Raw genomic sequence first — 21,210 nt, 5'->3', positions numbered from 1 at the left:
TCATACGGGTGAACAGAGTGCCATGTAACAATAGTACTATTCTAAGATACAAATTCCTCCCTCAGAGGACATAATCGACTCAATTCTTAACCTCTCTCCCTGGCCAGTATGGCCTCACCAAACAGAGGTCCCATTGAGTCTCAGGGGGGCTCTTAGCAGGGAGGAATTGCCCAGCTTCACATGAGATTCATGGTTCTGTCGGCTCCATGTGACTGACAGTGGAAAGCACTCAGGCTTTCTCTCTTGCAGGGGCGCTGTGTTGGAGTGGTCTCAGTTCCCATCCACTGCAGCCTTGTAGGAACTGGTGAAGGGACTGTATGCTATTTCAAACCTACTAACCCCTGGGCCCCAAAAGGCCTTTAGTCAGTTACTGAGGAAGAGAAACTAATGCTTTGTTATTTCCCTGGAAAGAAGAATGAAGACTCTAATATTTCTATACAGCTTGGATCATGTGGAAGTTAACTAGGAGCATTTGGTGGCATTTTGCAACTGGTACTGTAAGTTGGAAGTAAAGGTCTTTGGAACATAAAGTCTTAGGGAAACCTAGAAGCTTTGAAAAACCTACCTTGTATTTGTTCAGATCCAAAATTTATTTCACTGTTGTTTCCACATAAAAGCCAGAGAACTGTCCCCTACTCAGTGGACTCCATCTCCTTTAATTCATGGAAATCCTTTCATACTCTCCTAGTGTTTTCTTCCTCCCTTTGAGCAAATAATACTAAAAATTATAGATTGTTACCGGAAGCCTTGTGATAGCTGCCAGTCTTTCACTTTTTATTCTATATTTCCTAAAAATTGTGGCTTTCAGGATACCATCCTTATGGTCAGGGTAGATTTGTTGTCTCATCTGTAAGTTTTGTTCATTTACCTGTATTAGTTGATTTTTATAATTTAAACTTTTACATGAATTCCATCACCCTCGAGTTGCTTTCTATGAGAGAACTCTAGAGTCAGACTGCCTAGGTTCGCATCCTAACTCCTTCACACCAGATTGTGACCTTGAGCAAGTCACTTAACCTGTCAGCTTTAGTATAATATTATCTGTAAAGTGAACATGATAATTGTGCATCCGCATAGGTAGAGAAAATGAGTTAATTTATGTAAAAAATTTATTGTAGTGGCCTTAGGTTTTTTTAAGCTTCAGCTAATACTTTGGTTAAATTTGATTCAAAGGAATGTCAATGGAAAAGAAGCCAAACTCTGTAAAATAATTTAAAGAGGTTTATTCTGAGCCTAATTTGAGGACCATGGCCCAGAGCTATGCCCAGGAAGCCTTGAGCAAGTGGACTAGCAGAGGTTGGGTTGCAGTTTGGCTTTATATACATTTCAAGGAGACAGGAATTATACATAAATCATAAATCAATACACGGATAGTGTACATTGGTTTGGCCCAAAAAGGGAGAATATCTCAAAATGGGAGCTGACAGGTTATAGGTGGGTTTAAAGAATCTTTGATTTGTAATTGGTAAAGAAATGGAGGTTTGTCTAAAGGCTTGGAAAGTTTTAAGATAAGGAAGTCTGTTGATCAGTGATAAGCTATCAGACATATACCCAGACTCAAGAGATCTCTTAAGTAAACTGAAGGACCCTGTAGGTGTGATTTAAGTTTTGTCTTGTATAGCCTTAGGCCTGTCAATGAGTTACAAAGCATATTTCTAAGAAGGGAGTGGGGCATGATGAGGCATGTGTGACCTCCCTTCTCAAGGCCAGCAACTCAGCCTTAGAGTATTTCTAGGGTTCCCTTGGCCAAGAAGGGGTCCATTCAGTCAGCTAGGTGGGGGAAGCTTAAGATTTTATTTTAGTTCACAGGAACGAAAATTTACACAGTAAAAATCCATCTTTTTTTCCATCATGATAAATTCAGTAATTCATGAAACATTAACAAAGTATTTGAGGTTTCTTGAGATTGTTGAATGACTCTTAATGTTCTACAAAAGTAGGTGGATATTATTCATTCACTTATTTATTTATAGGTCCCTTTTTACTTTTTATTTATTACTCGTAGGTTATTAGAGAACAGGGAAGGTATTTAAAATGTATACACAAGATTATTTGGAGGGAAAGGTGAAAGAAGACACATAATAGGTAGGAATTAGACAGCAGCCAACTGTAGACATGAATATAACCCATCTCAGCAGAGCTGGCAATTAAATGATCAACTAGCTCTTAAAGAACCTTTAAACTACATCTTGTGGAGCAAGTGAGCTTCTGTTACATCCACAAAGTAAAGGGCTAGAGGACACAGGTGCAAGGTGGTTTGTGGCTTGGTGTACTTCCAAATGGTACTGTGGCCAGTGGGATCGAACAACTTTGATATATCAGGGAAGGCGGAACTGTGAGTGATTGTCTTTTACATACCTGGCCTCAAGAGGCCATGCAGAGTTGTGAATCTTACCTATCCAATTCATTAGTGAATTATCAAATCCCCTTTCCAAGATATCATAGTATCTAGAAACAGCCTCTGGGCTAGGGTCCCATGTAGGGTCTCCTTCCCCTCATCTTCTTCCTCTTCTGAGTTAGGATTATTATTATTTTTTTTTTTACCGAACAGCTACAATGTACCACAGAGATGCATAAAATCTCATTTCCATTTCCTAGGCTGCAATCTTATTAACTGACTTTTTTTAATCTTGTCCTGTTGTATTTGCATGATATGTGGATTTTCATTCAGCTTCTCAACAGTCTTTTCATAGCTTCCATTCTGCCAGGGAAAGGTTTCATTTGGCTCAACCTTGAAGCAATTGTATGGAAATCATCTGCTTAGAATAAGGACAGCCTCTGGGTGGGTGAGTGTCTGAATGCAGGCAACTCCAAGGAAATCATGCTTGTCTTCTGCCTGAGAGGGGAAGGAGGCCTCTTTTGCTGGATGGAGATTGACAGAGGTATCTTTCCTGAAACGAGATGCAGGATATCATTTGAGAGAGTTAACTTTTTTGCATCCTGGAGACTGTGAGAGGAGGCACAGTATCTCTGTTCATGTCTTCATGGTATATAGAGATGCCCTTTCTAAAAGCTAGACAGAATGTTACATTAAGTTAGCAAGATTTTGATTTCTTTAGAAACCAACTTTAACTTACTGTAACTTTTTTTAACTTTATAAACTTCTTAATCTTTTGAACTTTTTGAATCTTTTGTAATAACATTTAGCATAAAACACACATTGCACAGCTATACAAAAATTTTATTTCCTTATTCTATAAGCTTTTATCTATTTTTAAAACTTTTAATTTTTTTCTAAAGTTTTTTGTTTTGAGTAATGTGTTGTGCTACAATATTACAATGGCTGTGATGTATGTCACTGTGTGATAGGAATTTTTCATCTCCATTATTATCTCATGGCACCACCATCTTATATGTGGTCCATCGTTGACTGAACGGCTGTCATGCATTGTGTGACTGTATACCCAAGGGAGTTCCCCCTTAAAAAAATAAAGATAAAAAAGACTCGTTTCCTTTTTTTTTTTTTTTTTTTTTTTTTTTTGAGACAGAGTCTCGCTTTGTTGCCTAGGCTAGAGTGAGTGCCATGGCGTCAGCATAGCTCACAGCAACCTCAAACTCCTAGGCTCAAGTGATCCTCCTGCCTCAGCCTCCCGAGTAGCTGGGACTACAGGCATGCGCCACCATGCCCGGCTAATTTTTTCTATGTATATTAGTTGGCCAATTAATTTCTTTTTTATTTATAGTAGAGACGAAGTCTCGCTCTTGCTCAGGCTGGTTTCGAACTCCTGACCTGGAGCAATCCGCCCGCCTCGGCCTCCCAGAGTGCTAGGATTACAGGCGTGAGCCACCGCGCCCGGCCCCTCGCTTCCTTTTATACAAGCCCAGGACTATACTAATTCAGTAATTCACCTTTCAGCCCTTAATGTAGTTTACTTGCTACTTCCAGACCTGACTGGGCTTTAAAGGGAAATAATGTCAGCATTAATCCTATTTGGTTACAAACAGTAAAGAAGTTAATGATTTGCTTTTTAAGAGTTAGCCAATATTCATTAGTGGCTTTGGATAATATTTGCTCTGAGTGATGCAGGTGCTGTTTTCCTTTGTTGATCTCATCGTGTTTTCTACTTCCACAATAATGTTTCTTATTCCTTCATAATTTATTGTGGCAGAAAATGTTGGCATAACCCAAAGCCTTTGAAATATCTATGGGTTTTTTCCAAGCTTAAAAATGTTTGTAGTATTATGTTTCTTTAAACTAAAAACTAAGAGGCAAGATTGGCCAAGACCAATAAGGTGACATTCAAAACGGATAAATGTGATGTTTTGCATATAAAGGCGCAAAAAATCAATTTTATGAGTATACACCTTGGAGAACTGACCTGGCAGCAGTTCATTAAGAAATAAATGAATGACACCTGAGGGTTTGCATTTACCACCTGCTCTGCATGAATTATTGGTGTGATGGGGCTGTTAAAAATAGATAAATTTTTAAGCTGCATTAATAAACATTTGGATAATCGCACCCTCTATTTTTTATGACTTGGACTGCATCTTAAGTGTTACATTAAGTTGAGTTGTTTCAGAGGAAACACTTAAGCAGTTTGGAAGTTGCAGCGAAGCATTTTGACCACTTTTAACCGAGCTCACTGGACAAGAAACCTTGTCCAGCAGTTCAGGGGAAATTCCTTACAAATCTGTGAGCTTTATGTCATTAGAAGGGTTTAAAGTAGAATATTTGCTTCAGGAGTAGGAATTGTTTTCTGTAGTGTTCTCTGTGTGTCCTGATGGCTGAAACAATGCCTGGCACTTAGTGATTGCATATTTGAATGAGAGACTAATGACCATCTCTCAGGAAGGATGGCCTCAGGGTACACTCCTACAGTGAGACTATGTGATTTTAGATCCTGCAAGGATCAGTGATTTTATGTGAAAGAAATGGTTAGCTGATAACATTGTAAGCCAAGTTAAAGGATTTCTAGATAAAATTTGACCTTAGCAACTTAATGACCTTTTACATATTTTTCTGTTGCTAAATTTGGCTTTAGAATTTAGGTGTTTTAGTGACATAGTAATGAAAGGGTGATCTTTGCTACTTCACTGATGGCCAGGATTAACCTGGCTGGTCTGAGTGGTTAGTTAGGTAACCTCTGGTGCCCTCCTTCAGTCAAAGAAGGTGACCTTCCCAGATGAAGGGAGACTGTTTTCTGTAGGATTTACAGGTGACTGTGTTCCTCTTTTGGCAGTTTCTAAGAATGGCCACATACTGTTTCCAATGGTGCTTTTCATATAATCGCAAAATAACAACTTTGGGGTGAGAGGCTTCTGCTGCTCATGAACGAGTAAAAAGCAGCATGAGAGGAGGAAGTAATAGAAATTGAGATGTAAAAATATATCTGGGCCAGGCGTGGTGGCTCACGCCTGTAATCCTAAGCACTCTGGGAGGCCAAGGCGGGCGGATTGCTGAAGGTCAGAAGTTCGAAACCAGCCTGAGCAAGAGTGAGACCCCTTCTCTATTATAAATAGAAATAAATTAATTGGCCAACTAATATATATAGAAAAAATTAGCCGGGCATGGTGGCGCATGCCTGTAGTCCCAGCTACTTGGGAGGCTGAGGCAGAAGGATCGCTTGAGCCCAGGAGTTTGAGGTTGCTGTGAGCTAGGCTGATCCCATGGCACTCACTCTAGCCTGGGCAACAAAGCGAGACTCTGTCTCAAAAAATAAATAAATAAATAAATAATAATAAATAATAAATAATTAAAATAAAGTATATCTGGTCTGGAACAAAATCAAATATATGAGAAATCATTATGTATGAGCCACATGGAATTTCTTCAGAGATTTGGTAAACTAAAAGATATTCATCATTGTACTTATTCCTTTCTCTTTCTTTTGATGCCACCTCTCTCTTCCATCATAGAGCACCAAAACTACTTTGGAATCGATGAGAACCTTGGCCCGGTGGCAGTCAGCATTCGGAGAGAGAAAGTGGAAGATGCCAAGGAGAAAGAAGGGTCCCAGTTCAACTATAGGGTGGCTTTCAGAACAAGTGAGGTAATGGGACTGCTTTGTGTTGTTACCAGTCTGAACGCTGAACTGCTTTCAATATTACTGCTTTAGTTTGTTTTAGATAGGGTACCAATTTTTTTTAATGTTAATGATTGCAACATTTAAGGTAATTGAAAAGGATGTTGCAGTATTTTATTTCAAATGAAAAATTTGGCAACATGTCATGGATGTTAAGTGGCAATAATTTTACTGCTGCCTTACACCATAAAGGACCAAATGATAAAAATTGAAGATTTTGAGGGCTAAGACAGAGGACAAACATAAACTATACAATTCATGTCAAAGTTTAAAAACAACTTTAAAATGTGGTGCAGAAAATCAGGTCACCTGTGATGGGGTAAACATCTGACTCGTGTTTTTACCAGTGTAGTAGCTCTGTCTACCCACGCTTCCTTACATTGAGGACCCAAGTTAGTTCCTTGCTTGCCTTGCTTTGAATGAAAAGTGAGATTATTATACAAATGGCACAATATAAATAGCTAAATATGTGGAGATGCTGATTTATATAAAGAATTAGATCTGAAGCCAGGTAGTCCCAGCTACTCAGAGGCTGAGGCAAGAGGATCATTTGAGCCCAGTAGTTTCAGGCTGCAGTGAGCTATGATTGTACCTGTGAATAGCCACTGCACTTTAGCCTGGACAACATAGACCCCATCTCTAAAAAGGAAAAAAAAGAAAAGGACTAAATCTGACATGTACTTTAGGTTTTATTTATTTGCTTAGCCCTTTTTAAATTAGAGGGACATAATTAATACAGATGGCAAATATTACAGAATGTGAATTTTGGTTGAATATTTCCAGATCAAACAGAAAAAAAGCCATTTTGTAGTTTCCTGCACTTTGCGTGACATGTGTATCCCTGTGCATTGACCTAGGCTCTATGCTGGGTATGTGAGATAAAGCCCCTTTCTTAAAGTGACATATTTTAAGTTATAGACTTATGCTGTCCAGTTCAATGGCCATTAACCACAGGTAGCTGTTTAAACTTAAAATAATTAAATAAAATTAGAAATTCATTTCCTCAGTCACATTAGTCACATTTCAAGTGCTCAGTAGCCAATGTAGCTACTGAGTTAGTGCAGATAGAGAACATTCTTGTCATTGCAAATAGTTCTGTTGGCCAGCGTTATGGAGCATCATGTAAACATTAGGCGTCATTTTTATGACCACCACCACTCTAGCTTCTGTCCTTAGCATTCTGACAACTCTGTTGCCAACATTAGAGGAGGTCAGATTAGAACCAGCTCTCTTGATTTTTGGTTCTGGATTTTTTTTTTCTCATCATACTAAATTTGAGGCATATGCTCAGAATTTTGATCCCATGTTTCTGTGATGTGTTTGAGGATATCTAATAAATTATGAGACAAAATTTGATGATAATCTCAGCTCTGAATCACCCAGCCCATGGATGCCACCAGCTGTCCCCATTCAGTCTGAGGAATAGAGAATTAAATAGAAAAAGATAAGAAAGGGAGTGGAAGGAAAAAAAAAATGTAGAGAAATGGGGAAATAGGAAAAAGGATTTCTGAGGCATGTTTCATTTTTTAAAAAGAAAAAAACAAAAGGAGATGGAAGAAGACTGACTAAGGTTAGGCCCAGGATCATCTTCTAATTTCTTCTTGGTATGTACCTTCCCACATGGGTTCAGAGAGCTGTAGGAATGTCTTAATTTTTGTAGCATTGCTCTGTCTTGCTTCTCCTCTTTCTTTGGAATACATCTGACCATTTCACCCCCACTTGGCTGACTCCTGACCCCCTGCATACTGTTGTTTAAAGACTATTTGAGTGTTGATTTTGCTTCAAGTGGAATGCTTTAGCCCCTTTTGGCCCAATCAAAAGAGAGCCTTGCTTCTCTTCTTCTTTTTTTAAAGACAACCGGACAGTTAGGTTCTAAGTAGTTAACCAGGAATAAATATTAACTGAAGTCTTATGTTTTGCCCTTGCAGCTTACAACACTGAGAGGAGCAATTTTAGAAGATGCTATACCCTCTACTGCTAGGCATGGTACTGCACGAGGACTACCTCTCAAAGAAGTTTTAGAGTATGTCATTCCTGAGCTGAGCATTCAGTGTCTGCGACAGGCTTCCAACTCACCCAAGGTCTCGGAGCAGCTGCTCAAGCTTGATGAACAAGGGGTGTGTATAATGTATGAGATTGTGTGTGAATTTGTGTCTTTGTTTCTAAAGGGTGTAGAGTTTTCTTATCCGTCTTTCTTTTAAGGCCATTTATTTTAAATGCCTTGGAGCATTTTCTTTCTAGTTTTCTCCAAATATGCCTTTATACCCTTTATACCAGTTTAGAAACATGATGTCCTTATGGTATAACCTACCTCCTGTTGAATTGTGACTTACTGTTTTTACCACAGTTTTGGTATATCCCAGCTAGCAAGAGCACATCAGAATGCATGATTAGTAGAGGTCAGTAGTGCTTTTTCCCAGGGTTTAAAAATCTCATGTTGACCCTTTCCCTGAACCAACATTTATTCTTGTCTACCATGTGCAAGGCATCATGCTGACAGATGTGTGAACAGCATGCATTAGGAAGATTGAAGCTGACTAAAACCTAGTCCCTAGCCTACAAAGACAGTAACAAAGGCTTCTGCAAGGCTGAATATGGTAAGAGATCTTGGAGAGGTGTAAATGCAGTGAGTGCTTTGGGGAAAGAAGAAAAAACATTTGGCTGGATAAATCCCCTGAAGGAGGTGGCATTTTAACTAGGCCTTTGGACTTGGGACAGAATTGTTAGAAGAAGATATGAGTTGTTGGCAGTTTTAAGAACTTTGGCTAATCTAGTTTCATTACAAACAAAAGAAGGTGGGGAAAAAGTAAGTTGAATCTAGAACAAATGAGACCTTGAATTGTAGGCTAAGGAGCTTGCATTTGTTTTAGGCAATAGGGAACCAGTGAAGGTTTTCCATTAGGATGTGACATGATTAGAGCTGTATTTCAGGAACATTCTGATAGATGAGGATTGGATAGGCTGGTGAAGATAGAGACTGTTGGTGACATGGAGCTCAATTATGTGATTATTGACATTGTCCAAGAGAGAATCAATGATGGACATGATTGGGACGGTAGCCCAGAAGATGGAAAGAGGTCTTTTAAGTCTCATATGCAAATAACTTGTAGGGGAAACTGAGAGGTAGCTGTCCAAGTACATGTAATTTATTTTAAATGAGTAGATTTGTTTTTAAATCCATGATTTAAAAAAAGACAATGATAATGTATATTTTCAGAATTTCCTAAGAAAACTTCTTTTGCATGTTTTATAGGAAATACAAGATATTTCCTGTTTGATCCAGTAGCAATACTGTGGTGAAAGTAGAATATTTGACACCTCAGATGGCTAGAATTCTAAAAGTGATGAAATTGTAATTGGTCTAACAAGTTAACACTGCATTATTAGCAAAAAGAAGTGGGCATTGTAACACTCAGAATGAATAATCCTGAAATCTGTCTGTCTTAGGAATGAAAGGCTGACATAATTAAAAACAATAAAACCAAACCAAACACTAAACTTGGGTATTTGATTTCTGAAATTGTATGATACAACAGGTTTACCACAATCACGATTGGTAAAATATGTGGAATGTATGAAATGTACATTAAACAGTTGAGGAAAACGTATTGTGGGAGAGGTAGAGAGGATGTATGGGGTCCAAACGTTCAAAGTTCAGGCAGGCTTTGTGAGAAGAATAGCACTCATTTTCATGTTGCAAGAGATTTGGTGAAGAGAACTTGCCACCCATGTGGTAGTTCCTTGTCCCTTTATGTTCATAGGATATCTTGGTCCTCCCTTTAAATTTTGTAACTGTATTGCATTGCAAGTGTGTGATGAGTAAGGTGTTTGGTCCCCTGAGGTTGCCCTAGAAAAACTCCATAGATAGTCCAAGTTCCCCTGAACCCCTCAAGGCTCTGCAGCTGCTGCCCATCTGGGGATTCTCTTGTAGAGCAGTGAAAAGGCACGTTATGCCAGCTGTAGATGACTGCCACCCTACAGAATGGAGCAGGCATTTGAGATATCTGTGTAGTTAAATAAGCCCAGAAGCAGTTTTTACAATTAGGCATTTTGAGTACTTTTAGTGAACACTTACTTACAAAAGGAATTAATTTTGAAAATTGGATACTGCTTTTATACAAACTAGTATATTTCGTAGTTCTAGTTATATTTCAAGTACTTCTTATTTAGATTTTATATTTGTTTGACTTTGATATACTTTCTTAATGGTGTTCAAACTTAACCACAGTATGGCATTTTAACTTTCCACAACTCTTAATAGTATCTGATTCCCACGATACATGAAGAAAAGATACTGCTTACTTTCATCTCTAAAACAAATCGGACAGCTTATTTTAACATCTGGTTTCTAAGGGATCCTTAAAAGTTGCCGCAAACTTGTTAGGAGGGTTAGGAGTTTATTCCAGGTAGTGCTGTTTTTATTCATTTCTCTAATAGTAAATCTGCCCAGGAGAGACTGGGCCAATTTTATGTTTCTGTTCTAAGGGATTTTTTTCTACTCTTAAAAAAGTGTTTAAAACATAACCTAATTACCTATATTTCATATATGTAATTACATATATTGCCAGTTTCTGTTTTCTTGGAGTTTGTAATGCATCCTTGTTTAACATACAGTCACTGAGTATATCTGCTCTGTGCTAGACAGTGAGGTAGGAAAATCCATAGGTGCTCAGATCACTTATGCCATGCTTTGAGTTTGGTAAGACTTTTGGAGGAAGAAGACTGAATACCATGGAGAATTATAAGAAAAGTAGTTATTAAGAAGGACCTTGATGGTTTTGTTACTTTATATAATTTCACCTGTCCACTTCTAAAATCCCATTTTTCCTTTTAAAAAGGACTTTCAATTTATATAATAAGCTCACAAAATTATATAGGTTGACTTTTAAAAATATATTAAATAAATTATGAAAGCTCACTATCTTAAGATATTATGACATCTTTGACAAGAGTGATTAATTTATTCATAAGGCCAACAGTCCCCTTCTCTTGTCCACTCCAGATGTGTATGTTTACTTGCATATCAGGTTTATAGCAAATGAAGTAAGCAGGTCTACATAAATGAGACTACATGCTTGGAACAGGTAGATTGAGTCAGGAGAATGAAGTGGAAGGGTTTACTGCACACTCAAATTTATTTTTAAGGCAGTTTTGAAGCTTTGGGTTTTTTTCCACCTCATTTTAATTTAAATTTTCTTGTCAATAATGACAAAGTTTCTGGCCTTGGGAATAGAGCAGCCAGTTTTTATCCTGTCTGAGAAAGAAAATGAGACGTGCGCTGCATCCTCTGCTGTCTGGGCAATATGTATGTATGTCCAGCTGTCAGTGCTGAAGCCATAGGGAATTTTGACAAGTGAGTATTTTTAGTTTGCAGCAGTACTCACGCCCAAGTGCTAACTTAGTTTTATCCCAGGACAGTGGGACTGGCTACTGTTCATACAGACCAGTTAGATAAAGGTCAGTGCAATGGGGTTAAGTATTAGGTTCAGCCTGAGGGGTTAGAAATGAAGCCTTGGCCTGAGAGAATTAGGAATTTTAGGACATGAGGAACTAGAGTCTCTCCTTTGCTTTATATCATAATGGAGCCTGAATATAATGGAGTTGTTATACCCCTGGAGTAGTAGTATTTGATACATTTTGATTGTTGTCCAGGTTTCTGAAAAATACTCAGATGGGAGAGGTCTTGTTCTATTATTGCTTTTGTGAATCACAACCCTTGTTGTAAACAAGCCAGTATTGTTTATTCTAAGTCATTGGAGACTTTTAAGTTTCACCAGGAAAACTGATCAAAGAGGCAATTGGTGAATACCAGTGAGCAGTAAATGTGTGGCGTGCCATGCCACACCATGTGTGTAACAAGGTATTTTCACTGGAGCTAGAGTCTGGCAGCTGTCATGAGACACTCAGCAGCTTTGCAATCTGTTTTAGCCACATTCCCTGATTCCCTTGGGCCCAGGAGTTTCTTGGATGGAAACACAAATCTTCTTCACAGTAAGAATCTAGACGCTTGTTTGTCTGATGGCTGGGAGGAGAGGGGTGTGAAGTTGACAGCACAACAGTCAGCAGTGAGTTCTTACGGGATTTCAGTCCTCCAGTTATTTGGCCTTTGCCTGAACGAGCATCCACAAGCAATACCAAGTCTTCAAAAATCTCAGAGTCAGAGAAAGTGTTCCAGTCTAGTGAGGGCTCTGCTTGACCACACGGTGCCCAAACCCTGGGCCCCCAAATAGCCTTGCTCCAGCACTCCCCTCAAAAAGCTGGATGTGAGCAGAGAAAGAGATTTTCTCCTGGATATGCCAAAGCAGACTGGGACAAAAGCTGCCTTGTGGCCTGGAGATACACAGATGTGGTGACACGTGGTGCTGGCAGTGGTCTGAGGTGAGCAGCAGATAAAGGAGCAAAAGATGGACAAACAGAAACTACAGCCACCAGGACAGAGTGAGCTCTGAGATGAGGATGATGGTGTGGCGATCTCTACTGGGTGCAGAAGAAACGGTACAGCAATGCGGAGTTATGCGTGGCAGCCATAGTATTCTGTTGTATTAGTGAGGGATTAAAGCCAGAGCCAAATAACTGGAGAGCTGAAATCTTTTCATGATGAAAGAGAAGTCAGCTAACATGACATCAAGGATGTGAGGCAGTCATTTTGAGGCCATTATAGTATTAATACAGATTCCAGTAGTCACTAACAGCATCAACCTATGTGTAATAATTGCTAGTCATGAGAGTTTCCCCTAATGCACTTTGAGATCCTGAATGTCTTCTGAGTCACTCAAGAATGATTAATGCTTATAATGAGATGATAGTAGGCATTTTTATTATACTTAATTTTTTTTGAAGATAAATGTGGTATATCATTGATTTGGATAATTGAGTTGATCAGAAACATTTATTCCTCAGTCTCTGGATGAATGGAAATTTTTTTTTCCTTGACCTTACTAAAGAACTAGTTCAACAAAATTCATAATACTTGGTGTGTTAAGTCGTGTATGCGCACCATCTAATACCCCCACACTTAAGGTATAGTTATCTTCTCTGTACAGTTGGGGAGCTTATAGCTCTGACAGCAACAAAGGCCCATGAACTACAATGCCATGGCATTGATTGATACAGGTAGTTGATTTGGTCAGGTTGTAAACAGGTAATGTTTCCTTTTATATTCTCCCATAGCACTTAGTCATGACCTGAATGCATTCAGAATATATTGGCACTTGGCTCTACTTGCTCACCTCTGAGTTTATCCAGTGCACAATGAATGTTTCCTGCAGTTGGCTGAGGTCTCCCAGGCAGATGTCTTGTGCCTCACCTACATTGTATGTTGTGACTAGGTAGTAATATGGATGAGACTGCTTTCATTACTTTGCTGCTTAAGGGAAATAAGCATCATTTTGCCTTATTTTGCTGCTATAGTCAGCTATGAGTTTTGATTAAAAGCTCTATTTTACAGTTTGATAATGAAAGTGAACAATGTTATGGATTGATGTCTTTAGGGAATCAGTGATGTCTGATAATCTGTCAGTCCTTGAGGCTCAGATTGCAAGTGGTAAGCTTAAGAGCTCGACTGTATAAGTGAGAAATAGTTCCTATCTGGGGAAAATAAGAAAGCTGTAAAAATGAATCCAGTTTATTCCTGGCCTTGGGAGGAAGTCCTGCAGCTTCCAGCATGACATGACATTGACTGTGAGATAAGATTACAGCAGGGACTCTTCAATTGCCATTAAAATTCTTTATGGTGTACTATATATTTAGCAGATGTTTTCAAGATAGTAAAAAATGTAAGAAATGAATGTAATCATACAGCCAAAGGTACTTTTATGGAAAGAAAACATTTTTCTGTTTATATACATATATCACAATTTCCATTGGGATCCTATTCTTACCAGACTTTAATTTGATTTGATTTTTTTCCTTACAGTCCTACATATTTCCATGAATGTTCAAGTAAATTAAAGAAGAAAAAGACATTAAGAACCAGAGAAGGAAATCTTTTAAAAGTTCATGGCCTTTTTTTCTTCTAACTTGGAAGATAATGCTAATTACTGTATGAGGTGTATTAAGTATTTCCACAGTTGTATTTTTGAGTACGTGCTTAAACCTGACTGCGTATCCTTTTTGGAACCTGACAGATTCCACAGGGCCATGACCATATATTTTATCTTTTAGGGTTTCTGACATTTCTCCAGCCGTATTTTGGGGTTTTTAGGTTTGTTATATATTTGTAGCATTTTGTACAGTAATAGCTGCCTACTCTTGCTTATTACTTATGGGGATTGTTCTGGCATACTTTCCTGAGAACAAAATTCTAAGCTTCTGTAGTTTTAATTTTACCGGTAGTTAGCTTGTCTGGTATTCTTTGCCAAATAATTACATTTCTCCCTCATTTCAGCTGAGCTTTCAGCACAAGATTGGGATCCTCTATTGCAAAGCAGGCCAGAGCACAGAGGAAGAAATGTATAACAATGAGACGGCGGGACCAGCTTTTGAAGAATTCCTTGATCTTCTGGGCCAGAGAGTACGGCTGAAAGGATTTAGTAAATATCGAGCTCAGCTAGACAACAAAAGTAAGCTTCATATTTGTGTGTGGGCACAACTTTAATTCTCCAAAGGTAGGCATACTACGTAAATCTAAGCAAAGGATCACATGCCCTGCTGTTCCTGACCCCCGGAGCAGCCTAGCAAGCATATTTGGGATAGAGTTTAGATTTCCTCAGATGAGCAAAAGGAAGCACATTACTCATGCAGTATGTGCTTTCCATCATAAGCTCAAAAGGTCAATTCTTTTTCCTTTGTAACGCCTGCAGAGAGATTCCCCAGTGTTGCAGGAAGAATCTTTGAATATTTTTTCTTTCTTTTAGCCTAACCTCTTCTATTATACCCTTGTTTCAGCATATCAAGGACAAGAACTGCATTCATTTCTAAAAGACAAAATATTAACATATTTTATTCATGCCATATTATTGGGCTTATTTATTTATTTTTTCGTTTCCAGAGTCATGATGTTAACTGGGGAGTTGGAGCAATGATTAGAAAGCTGATGCATCCTATTTTTCAAGGGCCTTAGTCAGGTTTCCTTGAGTGATGCACATATTAGCTGCAAGGTGCCAGATTGGCCAATTCATATAAGTACCGCGCTAACCGATTGCGCCACTGGAGCTTCAGATTGGCCAATTCAAAGCGTGGGCTATATGCCCTCCTATGATGTACTGTTATTTAGTTGCTATCGGCATGTAAAATACCAGGCAGAGTAATTTTATGTATTTTGGAAAATTGTGCCTATTATCAAGTGATTAACTGCTTACTCTTTTAATGAAAAGCTACAAGTAGATAGATTCTAAACTTGGAGAATCTGAAATAACATCTAGCCCCCACTCCTAGCAGAAGTGACAAAAAGGGAGTTTTCCACGTGGGAATGTCGGGTATGACTCAGCTGGGATTAGAACCATGGAGGCCTTGTGCTCTGTGGCTCCCTGCCTTCTATTCTCCCTTAAGTCACAAAACCCTGACCCCAACGCCCACTCCACTTGGGACCTCGATGGATAGATTGGTATTTCTTCTAAATGAGGGTGGTGCCTGTAGTCAGTTCTGTTTTTAGATGTTTTTGAAAATTACAGTTCTAGGATAGATCACGAGACCCAGCAATGGTCTTAACTCACTGGCAGGCCCTGTGTGTCCTCCACACAGGGCTGGAGTTTAACTATTACATTAAGTGTATGTGGCTCATGCCTCAGATATGTAAAGATAGGGAAATAATTCATGGTACCCAAAATACAAACATCCATATATTTTAAGAAAAATTAATGAGACCTTTTCCGATTTTCTTTCCCTTTTCTTTTCAAACTCCCCTTTCTTACAAACCACCATTCACCCCCTAGAGATGCTGCTATACTGTCCTTAGGGATGTCCTTCCACTGCTGACGTGAACTCTTATTACTATGATTATGTGTCCTCTCTTTCCAGTGAGTAGATTTAGAAAACATTTGAAGAACTTCTGATCTGTGTATAGTCCATAAAACTACAACGTAGATAATCCAAATGTTTTTCTGTGTATAGAATTGACAACAGCTTTGAATTTTTATGACTTACGAGATGTCCTTTGTACAGACGTGTAGTACTTAGGCACCTTAGCTCAAGGAAATGAGAACATAAGAACTAGATTTTGATATGTTGACTCTAATAATTAGCTAACCTTTAGGTTATTTTTATGAGCAAGGCATTCTGTGAGATGCAAAAAAGTCTTAACATTCCTTTAGTAGAGAAGAGATGTCTTTAAGAATTAGGTATCATGGAATGGTCAAATAAAAAGTATGTCTGTCAAGGAATGGACAAATAAAAATCTTCCATTTAAAATTGGAGGAATTGGGTTCTAGTTTTAACTTTCTCTGCCCATAGGACTTTGGTCAAATCTGGGCCTCACTTTATTCCCAGAGGGTGTTGGGCTAGGCTATCTGGGATATTCCTTCAAGCTCCCAGATGAGTTGTTTCTCTCTTGAGTACAAAACAACATAGAGCAGGAACAGGGGATTTGAGCCACTAAGATGTTCCACTAGCCAGAGTGCAGAACTGCCACCACGGGCAGCCTTTATTGGTCTAGGTGCAAAGAATGATAAAACAAATAGCCTGTGTCCCTCTTCGAAGAGAAATATTTGCAGCAAACCCCAGAACCAGCCTTGTTAGTTTATCTTCTCGATTACCATGCTGATGTTTCAGAAAAAAATTCAGAATATTTAATTTTAGAAATTCATCTTTTAGCACTGCGTGGGATAAACAAATTATGATCACATTTTTCTCTTTATTTATTTATGTTTTTTGAGACAGTATCTCTGTTGCCCAAGCTAGAGTGCCGTGGTGTCAGCGTAGCTCACAGCAACCTCAAACTCCTGGGCTCAAGTGATCCTACTGCCTTAGCCTCCCAAGTAGCTGGGACTACAGGCATGTGCCACCATGTCCGCCTAATTTTTTCTATATATTTTTAGTTGGCTAATTAATTTCTTTCTGTTTTTTTTGTAGAGACGGGGTCTCACTCTTGCTCAGGCTAGTCTCGACCTCCTGAGCTCAAAGTATCCTCCCGCCTCGACCTCCCAGAGTACTAGGATTATAGGAGTGAGCCACCATACCTGACCTATGATCACATTTTTAAAAGTGTTTCTCCCAGTACATTTTCCTTCTTTTGCTATAGTTTCCTGAATCTGAAACCTAATATCAGTCAGCATTTCTCTTACTGATTTTGAGGGGCTTTTTGTTTGTTTGTTTTGAGAGAGGGTCTCACTATATTGTCTGGGGTAGAGTACAGTGGCATCATCATAGCTCACTGCAACCTCAAATGCCTGGGACCAGACGATCCTTCTATCCCAGCCTCCCGAGTAGGTGAGACTACAGGCACATGTTGCCATGCCCTGATAGTTTTTCTATTTTTTTGTAGAGATGGGGTCTCGCCATGTTGCTCAAGCTGGTCTTGAACTCCTGACCTCAAGTGATCCTCCCACCTCAGCCTGCCGAGGTGCTAGGATTATAGGCATGAGCCACCATGCCCGACCTCCCTTACTGAATTATAACCATCCTAATAACTGTGTTGTGATGGGGGTCATTGCATGACTGGGCTGTTTCATCATCTGGCCTCTAGTTTTGTTGTCAGTGAGTCAGTTGTCAGTGAGTCAGCTGTTCACTGAAGGAGTGTTCGTTGTTCCCGTGTAACTGTGTGTGCTTGCTTCCAAAGCTGCATTCATTGTCAGTGTTCTGAGCCAAGACAATTAAAATGGAATATTACTTTCTAAGAAGTCCTGTGAAAACTAATAAGTATATATTGAATGAATAGTTGAAAGGAAAAATTTCTTTATTTGGGGACTAGTTGATATATAACTTATCCTATCCCACCATCTGTAAGTTAATTTATCAGTATCTGTAATGTAAACATTTTAAGATTCACCTTATTCATGAAAGTGCCTTCTGTGAGCGCCTTTTGGGAGAATTGTTTATGATATTTTTTTCTAGAGAATTTTTATGACTGTCGATTGGAAAGAAAGACCACAGGATTCAGAAAGAAAACAGTAGACGTCCATGAAGGTTGAATATTTTAGTGTTAAAGTAAAAATTTATACTTGTAGGTTAGAAAAATATTAACCTAAGATACCTAGTTAGGTTTCTCCCTCAAACACAATGGAATAAATGACGTTAAACAGTGTGGTTCCTTGTTTGAAAAGTAGAAAATAGCCTATATAGAGATTAAGATTGAGAAAAGCAGTCCTGAATTCCATTGGCATTCTGCTTTCTATATATATATTTTGTCTTCATCTGTCTATATGAAAAAAGGCATTCAGAACTTCTCTCCAAAGTTATTACCTAAATGTTTTATAGTCACTGGATTAGTTTGAATGCCTGAAACTCTTAGTCTGAGGTAGCATCACTGATAATACAGATGGATTTTAAATTTTCAAAGAATCATTCTGCTCTTCAAAAGATGAATAGCTCTTCAAAAGATGACTAACAGAGCTTCAAATGTCATAGCGTTTTAACATGTGTCAGTATGTAATATACTGTGAGATCCCATTCATTCTCCATATTCTTAATGCATACGATGTATTACTGCACTTCCTCTTGAAAGGAGAACAGATTATTACATCATTCAGGGAAGGAAGTGTTTAAAATAACATTTGTTGTTCCCATTTCTATATTCAGTCAATCCTGTTTCATTTTTCTGTGTTCTTGAAGACTAAGTGCCCAGGAATAACTAAGAATTAACTGTAAACACACAAAAGGATACGTATGGCAAGGCTATCTTAGCTGGTTAGTCTTACCCTTTAGATAATTGCACCCAGACCTGCACCGGCTTCTTTCCTTAGCTGCTTACCTGTGTGCTGCAGGTAAGCAGGAGCACCTTGCCCTCGGTTGGTCACCTAAATCTGTATTATGAGGGCAAGAACAGAGAGAAAAGGATCCCCTCAGGCTGCCGCTGTGGGTTGAGAGGTGGTAGAAGTGGTGTTTGGTGAGGGCAAAATGTGCAAGATCCATATGCTAGTAGGATATAGCTCCATGGGGTTTTTCCAGTCCCATTACCCCTTCTGTAATAACCTAAGTATTAATGCCCTAATTTTGTAGTTGCCTAACTTTTGTGATTCATTTTTGCTTTCAGCTGATTCCACGGGCACTCACTCCCTCTATACCACGTACAAAGACTACGAACTCATGTTCCACGTGTCCACCCTGCTTCCCTACATGCCCAACAACAGACAGCAGGTATGTCCTCTCCAGCCTCAGGCTTCCTACCCTGAGTGCGAAGTCTGAGGTCAGCCCACTGACAATACTGATGCATTTAGAATTTGCAAAGAATCAGTGGAGTTTTTCTTAAATACCATTAATAATCTTTGGTTCTTCTATCATTTGGAAGTATTCGGGCTTCAAAAGGAGTATCATTGCACTTTTTCCTGTAAAACTTAGAAACTCTTCCGCACTCACCTTTATTGCTTGCTAGGCAAAATCTTAAGAAGAAACCTGTGTCAAATGTGTTAATTACAAAAGGGCCAGTTATGTTGATCTGACTTAGGTTTCTGTATTTGGGTAAATACTTATTTATAGAAAATACTATTTGCAGTTGTTACTGGTGCTATTTTCAAATATTCATTTAGTTTTTATTATTTTAATTCAATTTATTGACCAAATTTATTGACCTTTTTAAAGGAAAAAAAAATTAGTGTGCATCATGCTTTGAACACAGCCACTCAGTAAGAATTAAGAATTTTTGAAAACTTGAATGATGCATAGAACATCATAAAATAATTCACATCACTTTTTTGTGTAACTGTAAAATCTGAGCAAGTTCTTTTGCAAAGATTGCTAGAAATATTTTTTTTCCTTGTACTAGAAATATTTGAAATGCTGTCTACTTTATCAGCTTGAGAGGACTTTGAGGGGTTGTTTGGGATAGAAAACAATCTGTGTCTTGAACAGAGAGGATCTGTGGAGTAGAGGAGGCTCCATTCTATATCTTAGAGTCTTGTGGGCTCTACCAATGTTAAGCTGAAGGCTTTTTGGAAGATATCGACTGCTTGGGCTTCCATTTGTTTATGGAAAGGTTTGTAATTTACTGGGATCTTACAACTGATTCATTGGCATAATCTAATTTTAGGGGTTTGATTTGTGTCCGGGTTAAATCCAGAGTTAAAGTTTATTTTCACGCTTAGGAAACTTAGTCCTTCTGAAGTCACTTAACTCAAACTCCTTTGCTCTAAATCTATTAAAGCATCAAGGACTTGCTCAAGAAGTATTTGTCAAATGAATGAAACATGATGGTTTCAGAGGATTTTTCTCTTTTTTTAAACACTCATAAAATTCTATGAATTTAGTCAAAGTCTGCACATTTTCCAAAGACGAACCAGCCTCCCACCTCTCTTTCTCCCACCACTAGTTTCAGGAAGCGCCTTAGCCTCGGACCTCACAGCCAGGATGAGAGGGCAGGCCCCTTGTTCCCAGGGCTCTTCACAGTGGGGACACTGGCTCCCTCTTCATGTCTCTTCTGGTCCTGGCTAGCTGGATTTTCTTGCCACTTTCTATCTATTACTTATGTTAATCCCTTGTCCTTCTGAATTTTCTGCAGTGTTTTCTAATCATGTTCGTCACGCCACCTTCAAATATTCTGTCTCTAGACTACACATCTGTGTATTTTTTAAGAGCTAGAGTTACAATCACTAAATCACATGTATGTATTTGTATATGTTTTAACCTAAAGGATGTTAGCTCTTAAAAAATTTATTTGGAATAATACCAAACAGATTCACTGGATATTAAGAGGCTTAATTTAGACCAGTATGGTTGTCCAACAGATATTTGTGAATCATTCAGTAATTAAACTATGTGGGAGTTGTTGCTCAGAAAACTGACAGGGTTTATTTAGGCCAAGAAAGTCTGTCAGTGCGTTAGCAGAAATAGAGCCAGTGACTTTTGACCTCCCATCATCGAGTATTCAAACCACAAAGCCCTTCCAGTTCCCTAATGATTTGAGTCATTGGACTCCAAACTGAATTGGCCACAGTGTTTCCCGTGTGGCAGCCTTTACAGTTTTGAAGTCTTTGCTGTTACCAGAACTCAAAACTGGCTTCCCCGCCCCCTTTCATGATATGGTAATTAAAATATATGGGTTTTGCAGTTCTCTGTGCCTGACTTCATTTCACTGACACTGCCCTTAAAAAATTCC

General features: G+C 38.7%; 1 protein-coding gene across 3 annotated transcripts in view; it reads left to right on the top strand.

Moving 5' to 3' along the window:
* The window catches only part of SIPA1L2 (signal induced proliferation associated 1 like 2), a 210,985-nt gene that overhangs the window by 114,277 nt on the left and 75,498 nt on the right, over nucleotides 1-21,210 (top strand). For all 3 annotated transcript variants that reach the window (XM_075995464.1, XM_075995463.1, XM_075995462.1), the window contains 4 exons: nucleotides 5,860-5,993; nucleotides 7,955-8,143; nucleotides 14,413-14,587; nucleotides 19,153-19,256. In XM_075995464.1, the coding sequence (XP_075851579.1) occupies nucleotides 5,860-5,993; nucleotides 7,955-8,143; nucleotides 14,413-14,587; nucleotides 19,153-19,256 (602 nt within the window). The remainder of the gene's footprint in view (nucleotides 1-5,859; nucleotides 5,994-7,954; nucleotides 8,144-14,412; nucleotides 14,588-19,152; nucleotides 19,257-21,210) is intronic.

Source organism: Microcebus murinus, chromosome 19 (assembly GCF_040939455.1).
Source record: "Microcebus murinus isolate Inina chromosome 19, M.murinus_Inina_mat1.0, whole genome shotgun sequence".
Taxonomy (NCBI): Eukaryota; Metazoa; Chordata; class Mammalia; order Primates; family Cheirogaleidae; genus Microcebus; species Microcebus murinus.
Note: the sequence above shows the minus strand (reverse complement) of the source record. Positions and strands in the feature narration are given on the sequence as shown.